The sequence below is a fragment of the Lissotriton vulgaris genome, chromosome 8 (genome assembly GCF_964263255.1).
Source record: "Lissotriton vulgaris chromosome 8, aLisVul1.2, whole genome shotgun sequence".
NCBI lineage: Eukaryota > Metazoa > Chordata > Amphibia > Caudata > Salamandridae > Lissotriton > Lissotriton vulgaris.
The window spans coordinates 532,875,257-532,892,848 of NC_141696.1; the positions used below are offsets into that span (position 1 = coordinate 532,875,257).

At 50.8% G+C, this 17,592-nt stretch overlaps 1 protein-coding gene across 1 annotated transcript in view; it reads left to right on the forward strand.

Moving 5' to 3' along the window:
* The first annotated feature begins 11,653 nt into the window (after positions 1-11,653).
* Positions 11,654-17,592, forward strand: part of ZRSR2 (zinc finger CCCH-type, RNA binding motif and serine/arginine rich 2) — a 170,931-nt gene continuing 164,992 nt past the window's right edge. The window contains exon 1 of the mRNA XM_086934342.1: positions 11,654-11,710. Coding sequence (XP_086790468.1) covers positions 11,673-11,710 — 38 coding nt within the window. The 5' untranslated portion in view covers positions 11,654-11,672. The remainder of the gene's footprint in view (positions 11,711-17,592) is intronic.

A 17,592-nucleotide genomic window follows, 5' to 3' on the forward strand; every position in this document is an offset into this window, starting at 1 on the left:
ACACACACACACACACACAGAGCCACACACACACACACACACACAGAGCCACACACACAGAGCCACACACACACACACAGAGCCACACACACACACACAGAGCCACACACACACAGAGAGCCACACACACACACAGAGAGCCACACACACACAGAGAGCCACAAACACACAGAGAGCCCCACACACAGAGAGAGCCACACGCACAGAGCCACACGCACACACAGAGCCACACGCACACACAGAGAGAGCCACACAGAGAGAGCCACACAGAGAGAGCCACACAGAGAGAGCCACACAGACACACAGAGAGAGCCACACAGACACACAGAGAGAGCCACACAGACACACAGAGAGAGACACACAGACACACAGAGAGAGCCACACAGACACACAGAGAGAGCCACACAGACACACAGAGAGAGCCACACAGACACACAGAGAGAGCCACACACACGCACACACACAGAGCCACACGCACACACACAGAGCCACACGCACACACACACAGAGCAACACGCACACACACACAGAGCCACACGCACACACACAGAGCCACACGCACACACACAGAGCCACACACACACACACAGAGCCACACGCACAGAGCCACACACACACAGAGCCACACACACACAGCCACACACACAGAGCCACACACACAGAGCCACACACACAGAGCCGCACACACAGAGCCACACGCACACACAGAGCCACACGCACACACAGAGCCACACGCACACACAGAGCCACACGCACACACAGAGCCACACGCACACACAGAGCCACACGCACGCACAGAGCCACACGCACGCACAGAGCCACACGCACACACAGAGCCACACGCATGCACAGAGCCACACGCACGCAGAGCCACACGCACGCACAGAGCCACACGCACGCACAGAGAGAGCCACACGCACGCACAGAGAGAGCCACACACACACACACACACACACAGAGAGCCACACAAACACACAGAGAGCCACAGACACACAGAGAGAGACACACAGACACACAGAGAGAGCCACACAGACACACACAGAGAGCCACACACACACACACAGAGAGCCACACACACACAGAGCCACACACACACACACAGAGCCACACACACACAGAGCCACACACACACACACAGAGCCACACACACACACACACAGAGAGCCACACACACACAGAGCCACACACACACACACACACAGAGCCACACACACATACAGAGCCACACACACACACAGAGCCACACACACACAGAGAGCCACACACATACAGAGAGCCACACACACACACAGAGCCACACACATACAGAGAGCCACACACATAGAGAGCCACACACAGAGAGCCACACACACAGAGCCACACACACAGAGCCACACGCACACAGAGCCACACGCACACACAGAGCCACACGCACACACAGAGAGCCACACGCACACACAGAGAGCCACACGCACACACAGAGAGAGCCACACACACACAGAGAGTCACACAGAGAGAGCCACACAGAGAGAGCCACACAGAGAGAGCCACACAGACACACAGAGAGAGCCACACAGACACACAGAGAGAGCCACACAGACACACAGAGAGAGCCACACAGACACACAGAGAGAACCACACAGACACACAGAGAGAGCCACAGACACACACACACACACACACACACACACAGAGACACACACACACACAGAGCCACACACACACACAGAGAGAGCCACACAGACACACAGAGAGCCACACAGACACACAGAGAGCCACACAGACACACAGAGAGCCACACAGACACACAGAGAGAGCCACACAGACACACAGAGAGAGCCACACAGAGAGAGCCACAGACACACACACACAGAGAGCCACACACATACACACAGAGAGCCACACACACACACACAGAGAGCCACACACATACAGAGAGCCACACACATAGAGAGCCACTCACATACAGAGAGCCACACACATACAGAGAGCAACACACATACAGAGAGCCACACACATACAGAGAGCCACACACATGCAGAGAGCCACACACATGCAGAGAGCCACACACATGCAGAGAGCCACACACAGAGAGAGCCACACACACACACGCTGAGACCCCCCCACACACACAGAGTCCAACACACACACAGAGAGAGCCCCCCCCACACACACACAGAGCCCCCCCCACACACACACACACACACACAGAGCCCCCCCACACACACACACACAGAGAGCCCCCCCCACACACACACAGAGAGCCCCCCCCACACACAGACAGAGCCACGCACACACAAAGACAGAGCCACACACAGACAGAGCCACGCTACTTGTCTTGGCCTGTGTCCAATAAAAGCTTCTGACTGGCCTGGGAAGTTATGCCACCCACTGGAGTAAGCATGGTGCGTAGGAAGTCAGTACATGTGCTTCATGAATACCCTGGCTGACAGACAGCGAAGGTGTGAGCCATTACTACCTTCAGATGTAGAATAAGGTTCTCCCTCCCCCATCTCCCCCACAAATGCGCACATAACCTAGGTCAGGGGTCAGGCTGTCCGTTGCCAAAGCCCCATTTCTGTGCAAAGGCCACGTACTCTGCGTCAGACCACATTACTTCCCAGGTATGAGCCATGCACTCACCCCGCCCTCTTGTACACACAGTGGACCGGTATCAGCAGGGAGGGGATAGCCCCCTGCCCGGGCACAGACTCGCCTTCAGCTCTGTGTCGCCAGACTCGGACACCCCGATCTCGCTGGGGAGCCACACACACACACACACATAGAGAGCCACACACACACACACAGAGCCCCCCCCCCACACACAGAGAGCCCCCCCACCACAGACCCCCCCCCACAGAGAGCCCCCCCACACACAGAGCCCCCCCACACACAGAGAGCCCCCCACACACAGAGAGCCCCCCACCACACAGAGAGCCCTCCACACACAGAGAGCCCCCCACACACACAGAGAGCCCCCCACACACAGAGAGCCCCCCCCCCCCACACACAGAGAGCTCCCCCACACACAGAGAGCCCCCCCACACACAGAGAGCCCCCCCACACACACAGAGAGCCCCCCCACACACACAGAGAGCCCCCCCCCCACACACAGAGAGCCCCCCACACACACACAGAGAGCCCCTCACACACAAAGAGAGAGCCCCTCACACACACAGGGAGCCCCTCACACACAGACACAGAGAGCCCCCCCACACACAGAGAGCCACACACACAGAGAGCCCCCCCACACACACAGAGAGCCCCCCACAAACAGAGAGCCCCCCCACACACACACAGAGAGTCCCCCCACACACAGAGAGCCCCCCACACACAGAGAGCCCCCCCCCCACACACACAGAGAGGCCCTCCCACACAGAGAGAGAGCCCCTCACACACACAGAGAGCCCCTCACACACAGACACAGAGAGCCCCCCTACACACAGAGAGCCACACACACACAGAGAGCCCCCCCCACACACAGAGAGCCCCCCACACACAGAGAGCCCCCCCCACACACACAGAGAGCCCCCCCACACACAGAGAGCCCCCCCCCCACACACAGAGAGCCCCCCCACACACACAGAGAGCCCCTCACACACAGAGAGAGAGCCCCTCACACACACAGAGCCCCTCACACGCACACACAGAGCCCCTCACACACAGAGAGAGCCCCCCCACACAGAGAGAGAGAGCCCACCCCCACACACACACAGAGCCCCCCCCACACACACAGAGAGAGCCGCCCCACACACAGACAGAGCCACACACACACACAAAGACAGAGCCACACACAGACAGAGCCACGATACTTGTCCTGGCCTGTGCCCAATAAAAGCTTCTGACTGGCCTGGGCAGTTATGCCACCCACTGGAGTAAGCATGGTGCGTAGGAAGTCAGTACATGTGCTTCATGAATACCCTGGCTGACAGACAGCGAAGGTGTGAGCCATTACTACCTTCAGATGTAGAATAAGGTTCTCCCTCCCCCATCTCCCCCACAAATGCGCACATAACCTAGGTCAGGGGTCAGGCTGTCCGTTGCCAAAGCCCCATTTCTGTGCAAAGGCCACGTACTCTGCGTCAGACCACATTACTTCCCAGGTATGAGCCATGCACTCACCCCGCCCTCTTGTACACACAGTAGACCGGTATCAGCAGGGAGGGGATAGCCCCCTGCCCGGGCACAGACTCGCCTTCAGCTCTGTGTCGCCAGACTCGGACACCCCGATCTTGCTGGGGAAAGACAAACGGGGTAAGGGCAGCAAAGACAAACAGGGTACGGGCAGCAGAAGGCACAAAGGGTGAAGGCAGCAGAAGACACAAGGTAAGTGCAGTAGAATATACAGAGGATAACTTCGGCAGAAAGGGCAAAAAGACAGTAAGGGCAGCGGAAAGTCCAGGAGGTAAGAGCAGCTTTGGAGCCAGAAGAGGACAGGCGAATGCTGAAAGGGTGAGGTCAGAATATGAATTGATAACGAAGGAAGATAATTAAGGTATGAAAGTCAAAGGAAACATGTAGGAGGCCCACGTTATACTAAAAGGAGAATACACAGTGTGAGGAAAGAGTGTCCAGATGGGACATAACGCAGGGGACGAAACGTGCTGGCAGGTCCTGCCTGCCAACCAACTATACGGAACACGTTACGCGTCCGGCATAGTTTACACCTTTGAACAAATCTAGCCAGCAAAGCCCTGTTTCAGAACTTCGTTTCCTCAGTTTTCGTTCAATTATGTGCACTGAAATGTGGTCGTGTCTCAGTCACAGCTCCTAAAGCTCTGAGCCTGCAGCCATTTCTGTGGTTCCTGCCCGCGGTGGTGCCAAGCAGATGCAGCCCTGCTCTGCCCCGGGAGGCCCCACAACAGTGGGTGGGGTGTCCAAGGGAAAGTGGTGTAAGCTCCGGCCGGCACCGGACAAGGAGAGAGGAGTCAGGGAAGCTTCACCAACAAGGGGGTTAACACTCAGATCTGTAGCCCGGACCCCTGGAGGCGGCTGGGCCTCGATCACTCACTTCACTTCACTCCACGGGACAGTCCCGTCTCCCTGGTGGCTTGGGGGCAGCGCTGCGAGTGAACAATGGCCAGACAGGTCCGGGAATCCCGGGCGCACAAAGTCCCGGCCACTGCACAGATCCCTCGTCCCTAGCTCCTCGCAGCCCCGGATCGGCGCTCTCCGGTCCCAGCGCCTCGGACACACTGAGCTTGGCTCTGCCCGGCCTGCTGTCTGAGGGAGGAGGAGGGTCCGGTGCTCACACTTCACTCCGGCTCCTCGGGAAAGCTCCCGCCCGCAGCTGCCCGGGGCCCGGCAGAGATCAGCAGTGCAGCTGAAGGAGAGGGCACCGTGGTGTCAGTGCCCCCTGCGCTACAGACCCACACTCGATCTGAGGGAGACGGAATCGAGCCCGGCAGCCCGGGCGAGGTGGAAGGGAGTCCCGCAGCCCCGGCGCAGCTAGTCTTGTCCCAGCCCCTCACACAGCTCTGCTGAATGGACAAAGGCAGCAGTGGAGTTCGGTTCTCCTGGGCCTGGCGCTGGATTGCCAACCAGATGTGGACATTATCCACGAGGGCCCCGCAGCAATCAGCAGAAGGGCTCGAAAATCGCTGGAAATAAGAGCACTAGACACATGAATCACTGAGATATAAAACTGTATCAGAGAGAGGATGGATTGTGTTAAGAACTCCGGTATTATAATCACAACAGATTGTGAGTGGGACTGGGTATACCGTATTGCTATGCTGGGCTGCTGGCGACCCCTGACAAACAGACCACATTACAGGGGACTTCGTCTGCAGTGAGCGGCCCGATGCTTGATCCAGGGAGGCTTCTGGCTTGGCGGGGTGAGTGGATGGTTTTGGAGGCCGCCGGAGAGTGGAAACTCCGCCGGGGCCTTGATTCTCACCAGGACGTACAGTGGCCGCATGCAGGGTGGCATCACTGTCCCTAGGACTGCTGCGAGACTGACCTTGGGCGCCCCAGGCTCGGGGTTCGGACTGTGCTGAACACGTTGCCTGCTTCCCACAGAACCCGGTGAGTGCTGGATTGGGACGTGACTTAGCATTCCGGGCGACCCCTGACAAACAGACCACATTACAGGGGACGTCGTCTGCAGTGAGCGTCCCGATGCTTGATCCAAGGAGGCTTCTGGCTTGGAGGGGTGAGTGGAGACCCGAATGCACGATGGATCCCTCGGATGGTATTGGAGGCCGCCGGAGAGTGGAAACTCCGCCGGGGCCTTGATTTCTCACCAGGACGTTCAGTGGCCGCATGCAGGGTGTCATCACTGTCCCTAGGACTGCTGCGAGACTGACCTTGGACGCCCCAGGCTCGGGGGTCGGACTGTGCTGAACACGTTGCCTGCTTCCCACAGAACCCGGTGAGTGCTGGATTGGGGACGTGACTTAGCAGCCCGGGCGAGGAGGAAGGGAGTCCCGCAGCTCGTCTTGTCCCAGCCCCTCACACAGCTCTGCTGAATGGAGAAAGGCAGCAGTGAAGTTCGGTCCTCCGTGGTTTGGTGGGTGCAAAGTCCCGATGGACACCATAGGTCAGACGGTGGTGCGGGAGCAGAGCCTGATCACGACTGCGACCACGTTTCTCTGAGGCAAAGCAGAAATGCCTCGGAGAAACCAGGGTCATTTTTCGGATTGAGGGGCGTGTTTTCGGTCTCTGCTCTTCCCATTGGCTGGAAGGTAAAATTCCAGCCAATGGGAAGAGGAGAGAAAGTAAATAGAAAGAAACGAAAAAACACACCCCTCAATCAGAAAAAGACGGGGCTTGGACAGAGTGATGCCCCTCTCCTCCAATGGCTGGCCAGCATTTACTAGGCCAGCCAATGGAGAAGAGGGGCGGGTTCCAAGCCCCCTCTAAGACACATTAAATCTTCGGCTCCGCCCACTGCTTCGCAGTGCGACGGTAGCCTCGACCTAAAAAGTGGCATTGTCATTTACACAGCTCTCACAGCTCAAACAGCTCTCACAGTTCTCATTCCTCACATGGCTCTCACAGCTTACACAGCTCTCACAGCTCGCATAGCTCACACAGCTTTCACAGCCCACACATCTCTCACATCCCACACAGCTCTCACAGCCCACACTGCTCCAATAGCCCACACAGCTCTCACAGCTCTAACAGCCCTCACAGTTCTCATTCTTCACACGGCTCACACAGCTTACACAGCTCTCGCAGCTCAAATTTCTTACCCAGCTCACACAACTCTCACAGCATACACAGCTCGCATAGCTCACAGATTTCACAGCCCTCACAGCTCACAGTCCACACAGCTCTCACAGCCCACACAGCTCTCACCACCCACACAGCTCTCACAGCTCCAACAGCCCACACAGCTCTCACAGCTCAAACAGCTCTCACAGTTCTCATTCCTCACATGGCTCTCACAGCTTACACAGCTCTCGCAGCTCAAATTTCTTACACAGCTCACACAACTCTCACAGCATACACAGCTCACACAGCTTTTACAGCTCAAATAGCTAACAGCCCACAGAGCTCTCAGCTCACACAGCTCTCACAGCTCTCACAGTCCACACAACTCTCACAGCCCACACAGCTTCACAGTCCACACAGCTCTCACAGTCCACACAGCTCTCACAGTCCACACAGCTCACACAGCTCTCACAGCCCACACAGCTCTCACAGCCCACACAGCTCTCACAGCCCACACAGCTCTCACAGCCCACACAGCTCTCACAGCCCACACAGCTCTCACAGCCCACACAGCTCTCACAGTCTACACAGCTTTCAACTGAGTTTTTTAATCTGTAGTATAGCCAAACGCTTCCAAATGTTAAATACTTTTTAAAAAAGAAGATATTTTAACATATTTGTATCTGATGTTTGTTGCACGAGTAACATTTCCATGACTTGGCTCCTCAGAGCCAATAAGATTCCTGCCTCGGCTCTCCCTGGTGATTTGTCGATTTCCACCTCTAGGGATCTAGCCGAAGAAGCTCTTCATGACACACTTCCAACCGGGCTCTGAGTCTGAACACAGGATCCGTCTGAAACAAAGCCCATAATCGCGGCAAACTGCCTAAAGCAGATAATTACTACTATGAACTGACAGAAATCCCCTGAACAACAAATGCTTTCGCGATGACAACAACCTTAACAAATTACTTCCTGCACACGTGGAATCGTTAAACGAACCAATGGTTTACAGTAATGGTATGTAAAGTAGTAAATGTTCTCATTACGTATGTAGGCCAGATTCCCTTCAGTTAGTAAATCATTTTTTGCTACCATTTTATGAGCTAAGAAATGCAATGCATTGTACTAAATACTAGTAAAATTGGTGCTCTGAGCTGTATAAAACAAGGATGGAGCAGTAGTAAACGCGTTAATCCCCTCTGCCCCCTAGAAAAAAACAGCGAGGTGGGGTGAGGGGGTGAATCGTTTGAAGGAAGGTTTTCATTTTCGTCGGTTTCTTTGGTGCAGGCTCTGGAGGGAGATTGCATTTAGCCTGTCTTTGGGACAGATTCCCTCTGACAGGAGGATGATGGATGACACAGCCCTGCAACCCCAGCCCTCTCGCCGCCCCCACCCCTGCTCTCTCAGAGCGACTTTACAGGCAGAGCCCGGAGGAGCGGAGGGGAGGGGGGTAAAATAAACACAGCAAACGGCCCGGAGCCCCAGACATCGACTGAGCTGCAATCAGAAATTAACTAGCATATCAATGTTTTCAATCTCACCTAAAAACAATATATGTGCGCTGGTGGGCGCTATACTGCTCACTTACTACAAATTCCCATTCAAAATCCCCACCACCCGTTTTCCATTTTCTATTGTGAAGCGCTCTGACACCCTTGGGTAAAGTCTGCGCTATATAAAACCGCATAAAATAAAAATAAATTTCAAGTGGGGCTTGTTTAAATAAACAACACACAAATACCTAATCTGTTCTTCTACAAGTATTGCATAAGTGCAAGTGCAGCACGAAGTAATGCAGGAAAGACCGTTTCATACAGCGCTTAAATAAAGCTATTTGAGCTGATTTTATTTTATGTTACTAGGGATTCATAAGCGCACAGGGTCACCCTTTGGCCTCCAAGTGCTACTGTTGTTAACATCTGATCTTCTCCCACCCAGGAACAGCACATTCACGACTGCTGGAAAGGCGCTTCATCGTCGGATACAGCGCTATCACGAGACACGGGCTGCCGGGCCGGGTCCACAACGTATTTCCATCAGGGGCCCTCTGCACAGCTCATTTATCACTGCCACCCTCTAATGACGACCTCGGCAGAGCTCTATTGACGGCAATAATTATATTGCAGGAACGGGCCGTAAATGCAGGAGCTAAGCACAAAACGACTCGATAGCCCGACTGGCCACAAAAAGGGCGGGGGGCGCTGGGGGGTTACATCCCCACATGCCCAGCAGCTAAAGAAGAGCTTGCTTTGTATTATTACATATCAGAAGTTGTTCTCTAAAGGCAGAGAAAGAGAACACGGCATGTCAAACTACCTGCAGGAAGTCTCTAATCGCGGCACAGCAGAGCAAGAGAGGAGTGCTCCACACAACTACGTTTCTCCGAGGCGAGGCAGAAATGCCTCTGAGAAACGCAGCCTCATGTTCGCATTCGGGGGCGTGTTTTCTTTCTCTCATCTTCCCATTGGCTGGAAGGTAAAATTCCAGCCCATGGGAAGAGGAGAGAAAGAAAAGAGAAAGAATGTAAAAAACACACCCCCGAATCCGAAAAAGACGGGGCTTGAACTGAGTGACGCCCCTCTCCTCCAATGGCTGGCCTCCGTTTAGGAAGCCAGCCAATGGAGAAGAGGGGTGGGTTCAAGCCCCATACTAAGAAACATTAAATCTCTGCGCTCTGCCCACACTGCTACGCAGTGCGACGCAGTCCTCGACCTAAAAAAGAGATTGCATATATTTTACGCAATAGATATAAATAAACAACTGGTTTTAACATGACAGTTATCACCTATTCATTTAGAAGGATCAACCTACTGCATGTGTACATAATCAAACTCAATATACAAGGCATATCAAGAAAAAAAATTAATAAGGAGAAGGACACTACTTCTTAACTGTGATAGATCAATTGATCATCAAGGAAGTGCGTGAGGGAGTTCGACCGCTCTAGACTGCGAATTTACCTTAGGCCGAAGAAGGTGCAGAAAACAAACCATAATAGTCTGTATTTAAGCATGTTTTAGCAGTTTAGTGTGGAACAAGGATATACGCTTTAAGCAATGAATGATAAACGTTTGTCAAAGAAAAGTAGTACGTTTTAAAAAAAAACGTCCGACAAATGTTAGCGGGAGCGGCTGCCATGGAGTAATGCAGCAACACTTACTTGTCAGTCTTGTGAGCAGAGGTCTATCACGAATGAACCTTAGGCCCGAGAGGATACAGTAAATAAAGCGTAGTAGTCCGTATTTGAACGTGTTTAGGCAGTTTAGTGTGGAACAAAGATATACGCTTAAACAGTAAATGGGAAACCGTTTGGCAAAGAAAGATGGTCAGTTGTTATAACAAGAAAGTGAAACCGAGAGGAGGAGATTTCGAGGCCAAGCAAAACAAAACAGATTAGAGGGGGAAGCAAATGTTGAGCATTTCGCGGCCGCTTTGATGTTCTCGCGGTTCACTGAGAACATCAAAGCGGCCGCGAAATTGCTCCCAAAGCTGCAGGCGGACTAATGGTGCGCGCGCCCGAGCACATGCACTGTGTCCGATCTGCACACTTTGGGAGCATTTTTGAAAGCCCTACTATACTCTCGTAGAACGCATGCGCATTGGTTCTACGAGACCTAAAAAAAAAGTTCCCCAGCAGAAAGCAATTCTGAGATTTTACTGACCTCTGCTGGTTGTTTTCTATCAAGACAGTTAAATAAAGGCAGTTGAACAGAAAAAAGTCCCTAAGCAGAAGCAGACAAGTCCTAGGGCTGATCTCCAGAACCCACAAAGTACAAGTACATATAATTATTTACTAAAGGATATACAAGAGGTCTTGAATGCTTGACCGAAAAAGCTAAAATTGGTGGGCTCCTTTCACCGCACCCAAAATAGCTCAATTTTGCAGGGCTAATAAGATGCTAACTCCACCAGCAAATAAGATAACTTCAGCCTGCGAATAAGATGCTGGCCGAATCGGAAGCTAACCTTCAGCCTCCTTATATTCTGTGAGAGCCTCGGGCACCAGTATATACCCTGCAACTAATCGATTCACAAACATTCGGTGCTTTTCGGATGTAAATCTCTGCACCGTTTGCATACATGCCAACATTTTAAAGAAGGTGTGAGTTTCAAAACAAATTCGGGGGGTATGCATTAGCCATTACCCCTACTGACTTCTATTCAAGCAGAGACCATTTCAATTGGTGACACTTAAAGCAAAGACATTTTTGGCTTTAAAAAACGTAAATCTCCCCCCTGAATCGGGTCTAATGGTCGAACGTGTTTACATAGAGGGTGCTTCCTTTTGCCGTAAAAGTAAACGGCTGAAACAACAACTAGGGTCTCTTTGTTCTACGTGCATAAGGTGGAAGTTAATCACTACTAAAAGTCACTACTAAAAGTTGGAAAAGTGCCCGACGCCCTCCCAGACTTGGATCCGTGCCCTCTCAGTTTCGCTTGCTTGGTATTACGCATGCGCGTATGCTTTGTTTTCCGATGTAACTCCACCTTTCCGCATCCGTCGCACGTGTGACGTCCCGCAGCTAACAAACATGGCAGCCTCCTTGGCTGAGGGAGATGCGCCTGTTAGGTGAGTGGATCGGGAGCCTTAGTCTTTCTAAGTAGACAGTAATACATCGAGCAACCCATGGAAACGCATCTTCAATTCCATATGCAAGATCGCGGTGCAACCACAATTAGCTTTTTTCCCCTCGTACCACAACTCATCTGCTTCGCAGCAATGTCTCCCAGGCCGTTAGTCCGCTGCAATTCAAGAAAAATAGACAGACATCCAGTCCTTTTGTCTCTGATGCTTTGCAGTCATACCTTGAGTTGCCTAGCTCATAAAGCAACATTAGTTTGATGTGACAGGGTAGCTTTTGGCATTGCTTTTAATAAGCAACAGAGTAAACCGTAGCTATTTTTTTCTGAACTCAATTTTAACACTAATTTGGCTAGCGGAGGTCAAAAACGTTATCGATAAATGGGCATTCCAAGAGTAGCATTCACGTGTTTTTAAATAATGTGTTCTTTTTTTATATTTTATCATATTATATGTATACCACATAACATTGTATGGCCATGATGAGTAGAGAAGATAATATTGACTTGAGCCCACATCGCCTCGACCGAATTCCTCCGATTTCGGAGGAGATTTTTTCTGAACGTATTAAATTGTCCCCATCACATTCTTCGAGAAGCTTTAACCACATGTCCAGAACAACGCTTAAGCATGGCATTGTCCCTGATTCTTTTAAAAGGGCAGAAATTATTCCAATCCTGAAGAAACCGGGCGCCGATCCTTCGGCCCTTAGTAATTATCGCCCTATTTCTTTGCTGCCCTATCTGGTAAAAGTTTTAGAAGCTCATGCACCTAACTGCCTCAGCTCTTTTGTTGAACATTTCCAGGTCTTGGATACCCACCAGGCCGGTTTTAGACCTGCACACTCGACCAAGTCAGTCATTCTTACTGTCATGGATGTGCTCAGAGCGGGGGTGGATTTAGGCACCACCCAGGCCCTGATTCTCCTGGATCTTTCAGCAGCTTTTGACACGGTCGATCATGGTATCCTGATCGACCGTGTCAGCAATGCCGGAATTCAGGGTCTGGCCCTAAAGTGGCTTTCCTCCTTTCTGAGTAATCGGTCCCAAGCAGTGCGCTTCGCCAATTTTTCCTCCAATAAAAGAGATATTACCTGTGGGGTTCCTCAGGGCTCATCTCTTTCCCCACTTCTTTTTAATCTTTACCTTCTTCCATTAATTCATTCTTTGAGGGAAATGAATGTTGGAATTTTTAACTATGCAGATGATTATCAACTGGTGTTCAAGACACAATGGTTTTTTATAAGTGACTGGATGAACAACAACCAGTTGAAGTTGAACCTTGAGAAAACTGAGCTGATTCTTACGGGTGGGTTAGCAAACTCTTGGCATTCCAACTTCTGGCCCCCTAAACTCGGTAATCCCCCGTTCCAGCTGCCTCTTCTAAAAGTTTGGGGATCATTATCAGTAATGATTTGTCCATGAAGGCCCAGATCAGCTCGGTTGTCTCTGCTGGTTTCTTTCAGCTGCGTAGAATAAAGAAGATCAGCAGATTCTTGAGCAGGGAAGCTATGATCTTGGTCACTCTAGCCTTAGTGATCTCTCGCCTGGATTATGCCAATTCATTGTATGTTGGCATTCCGGCATACCAACTGAGACATCTACAACTGGTTCAGAACCAGGCGGCCAGGCTGATCTTTCATCAGCCTAAATGGCACCATGTCAGCCCACTAATGAAAAGCCACCACTGGCTTCCAGTGAGTAAACAGCTTTTATCTTGGCGCGCCTACACCGTTACATTCCCTCTCGAAACCTTAGATCCTTCCATTTGAATTTGTTGGAAATTCCCTCAGCCAAACAGAAGAAGTATAGCAGACTACGGTTTTCTGTCCTTGCTCCGCAATTTTGGAATTCCCTCCTGGTGGAGATAAGGTCTGTGACTTCCCTTGCCCAGTTGAGAAAACAGCTAAAGACCTGGTTGTTCATTCAAACATATACTGATTAAGCGATCTCCTTGCCACTACCGTGACCCTCAATGAGCGCCGAGAAACCGTTGATGTACGCGCGCTTAACAAATGCTTTTAACATAACAGATGATTAACCTGTATCAGTGAAAACCAAGTTTAAGAAAATGTATGTTATTTCGTTTACAAGAGAATGATACTCTTAATTATTGTACGAAAGTGTTGAAAAAGAAACAATTAAGTACAGGTGCCGTGGTCTGAATATTACACCAAATATGTATTCAATATAATGTATGGAAGCAGGTACCACAATTAATAATTATATGATTTAATTTGTACTAGAGAGTTGCAAATTAAATGTGTTCACTGTGTTTAAAATACAAAATCTAGTTAGTTTCCCTTGGTGGGCCTTGGCCTACCTATGTTTCCAATTGCACGATTCAATTCAGTTCGTACCCATGCACCATAGAGTTCAGATGCAACGCCTTGCTGAACTTTGCCGGACCTACCTGGAATTGCCTGTTTTAAAACCCACTTCTTGCGGAACCCGCTCCGCGGGTCCCGCTGCGTCAGGAGTGCTGCCTGTTGTTTTCAAGGGGGAACATCGAGGGAAGTCTAAGTGCCGGGGCTGCGAGCGAGCGCGCGCGCTCTGCTGGGTTTGCATATCCCAGGAGCGCCGCCAGCCTGATTAGCCACACCTGGGCCGCTCTCCCCGACCCCTCCCACCCCTCCACCGAGCCTTCATTAACTGTGCTTGCAGAGCTTGTGAGCGGGACGCCTTGCTGAACTTTGCCGGACCTACCTGGAATTGCCTGTTTTAAAACCCACTTCTTGCGGAACCCGCTCCGCGGGTCCCGCTGCGTCAGGAGTGCTGCCTGTTGTTTTCAAGGGGGAACATCGAGGGAAGTCTAAGTGCCGGGGCTGCGAGCGAGCGCGCGCGCTCTGCTGGGTTTGCATATCCCAGGAGCGCCGCCAGCCTGATTAGCCACACCTGGGCCGCTCTCCCCGACCCCTCCCACCCCTCCACCTTCTCGCCTACACTATATTAAGCTCCCTGAACCCCGCTGCGCGGGAGCGCCGGGAGAAGCCCGGGACAAGGGCGAGACCGTCTTAGGCCGTCCGGGGCCGCAGGAGGCCGGGCTGGGCCCCCCCTCTTGATCTGCTCCAGTGCCACATCTAAGGATATGCCTACGCCCCCACAACGGGAAACTCCCTCCAGGGATGTTGCCTCTTGTTCAGGGACACTAGACAACTATTTTAAATCTAACAAAGGGGAAGCGGACTCGGAAGGTTCACTTGAAAAGCGCAGGGCGGAGCGTAGACGCTCTATTGAATCTATGAAATCCAGGCCTCTGCTAGATATCATCCCCCACCCCACTACCCAAGAGGCGGGTGCGCTATCCACTTGCCAAGACACCTCAATAATAGAGGATTTTCCTGTTTTACTAAGGGAAGTTTCTCCGACCCAAGGGATATTATTTGACCAAATCACAGAGCCAGCCCCCCTAGAGATCTCCAATACCCCTGTCGATTTGGTAACTCAAACCCAATTACTAACAATGGCCAATAAGAACAAGCCTAAATTAAATGTCATGGCAGAGATACACAGGCCCCCACCTAGTAAACGGGCTCGGAAATCAGCGGGGGGGCGGGGGAAATCTAAAATATCACACTTGGATTTTGGTAAGAGGATTAATAACACTACCATATCGAAGAATAGCACGGAGACAGCCCTACCATCTAAGCTCTTAAACCCTAGCTTAATTGCGACTACTAAAGAGCCAGAGGCTGATACATCGAATCTTAATCATCCATTCTTTGATAAAGGGAGCATTGAATTCTTACTCCGCTCCCTCCTGCAGCCCATTACTGACAGTCTTAAAAAAGTTGAGATTAGGCTTACCTTACTAGAGACTTCTCTTACCACTCTGAATTCTCTAGTAAGTAAGCAGACTAAGTTAGTTGAAACCCATTCCAGGGGTGGGGAACCCTCTAAAACAGAAATTGTAGCTAACGCTAGCAAAGTGCCCCCAAAAAGCATGCCACCGGCTGCCCCTTTGCAACCTCTTATGTCTGTCCAGCTCCAAGCACGGCACAATAATTTAAGCAACAGACCTATTGACCCTGTGGCTTTAGCCCCACATAATTCACAACTAGAGCCCACTGGAACAAATCAAGACCGGGCAAATGACCTCCCACTCACGCCAACTTGCCCAACTCCTAGACCACGGAGGCCAGATCTCCCACCCGAGACCAATAGATTAATGGTGGTCCTAGCTGGTGCCCCCCATCTAAGATCAGGAGAATATGAGGACTATCAATCCCTTAAGAAAAAGGTAGTCAAATGGTTAAACTGGAACCGACCCCTGCCACCTCACTTTAATAATGAAATCATTATGGTGAGGAGGGAATACCGGGTGATCTATTGATGTCTAACCCTCTGGTTTGGGCTGATTTTATTGTAAATGTTTTGAACCTTATTCATTTAGGCCATCAGGTACCGGACTCATGGAAGGGTGCTGAAGTTGTTACCGTATTTAAAAAGGGTGAGAGAGAGGACCCTGCCAACTACAGACCAATTAGTCTAATTGACGTTATTCAAAAAGTAGTTGGCAGGGTAATTGTAAATAGGATTGAGGGTTGGCTTATGGAAGGAAACATTCTGTCCCATTTTCAGGCCGGATTTAGAAACAATGTTGGGGCTATTGACCAAGTCTTTAGATTCTGTGCAGTTTTCTGGAAAACAGTGTCGATAGACAGAGGGAGCCTCTACCTGGCTTTTATTGACCTCAAAACGGCATTCGATGTAATACCCCGTGCTAAACTTTGGAATGTCCTATTGGATATGGGTTTCCCATCTTACCTGCTAAATCTTATCATCAAACTCCATGAGGGTACATATGCAAAGATACGCTGGGGGGTGCAGGGGCAACTCACTAAGAGTATACCGGTGAACAGAGGGGTGCGACAGGGGTGTGTGATGGCCCCTACTTTATTTTCCCTCTTCATAAATGGGGTTGTGAAGCATCTGCAAGATACACCGGCTGATGCCCCCATTATGGCGGGGGAGAAAATACCATCCCTCCTTTTTGCCGACGACACCCTCCTCTTATCAAAAACCCCCACAGGCCTCCAAACTCTTCTTGATCGGTTTAGTGTTTTCTGTCAGGAACGGGGTCTCACAATAAACACGACCAAAACTAAACTAATGGTCATGACCGATAAGAGGAAAAATAGGAATATTCTTGTTTCCCTGAATGGATCTCCTTTAGAGGTGGTCGATGAGTTTGATTATCTTGGTGTTAGGATTAATAATCACCTGAAATGGGAATCCCATATATGTAAAATGATTTTAAATCTCAAAAGGGTCTCCGGCACTATTTTAAAAAACCAACGCCTCTCTATAAGTAGGCCAGTTGCCCCTGTCTTATCAGTTTACGAGGGGAAAGCAATTGCCTCAGCTGTCTATGGATCAGAACTGTGGGGCAATGAGAATACCAACGACCTTGTCCGATCAGAGAACAAGTTCATGAGGGACTTGGTGTCGCTTCCATCCTCTACGCCACTTAAACCTCTATTCTTAGATCTGGGAAGAAAGTCTATTCGGGATATCCTCCAACTCCGTCCCCTTTTATATTGGGTTCGTTTGAGGAGGACCCCCGAATTAGCTAATTATGCCCTTGTCCTAGATGAAATACTAAAATTAAATACCTCAGGCAAAATTAGATGGCTAAATGCTTTAAAAAAGCTTGCAGCAAGTGTGGGTTTAAGCGACGCTTGGGTATCCCAATCACCTCCACCAAAACAAGTGGTGAAAAAATTATATTGGGATTGGATAGAGACCAAGGCGCTACAGAACCCAAACTGGGGTCATTTGACTGAGATCTTTTTTACCCATAAATGTACCCTAAAACTCGAATTGTTTTTGGACTTTATTCAGGTTCCTCAGGAAAGGACCCTATACCTT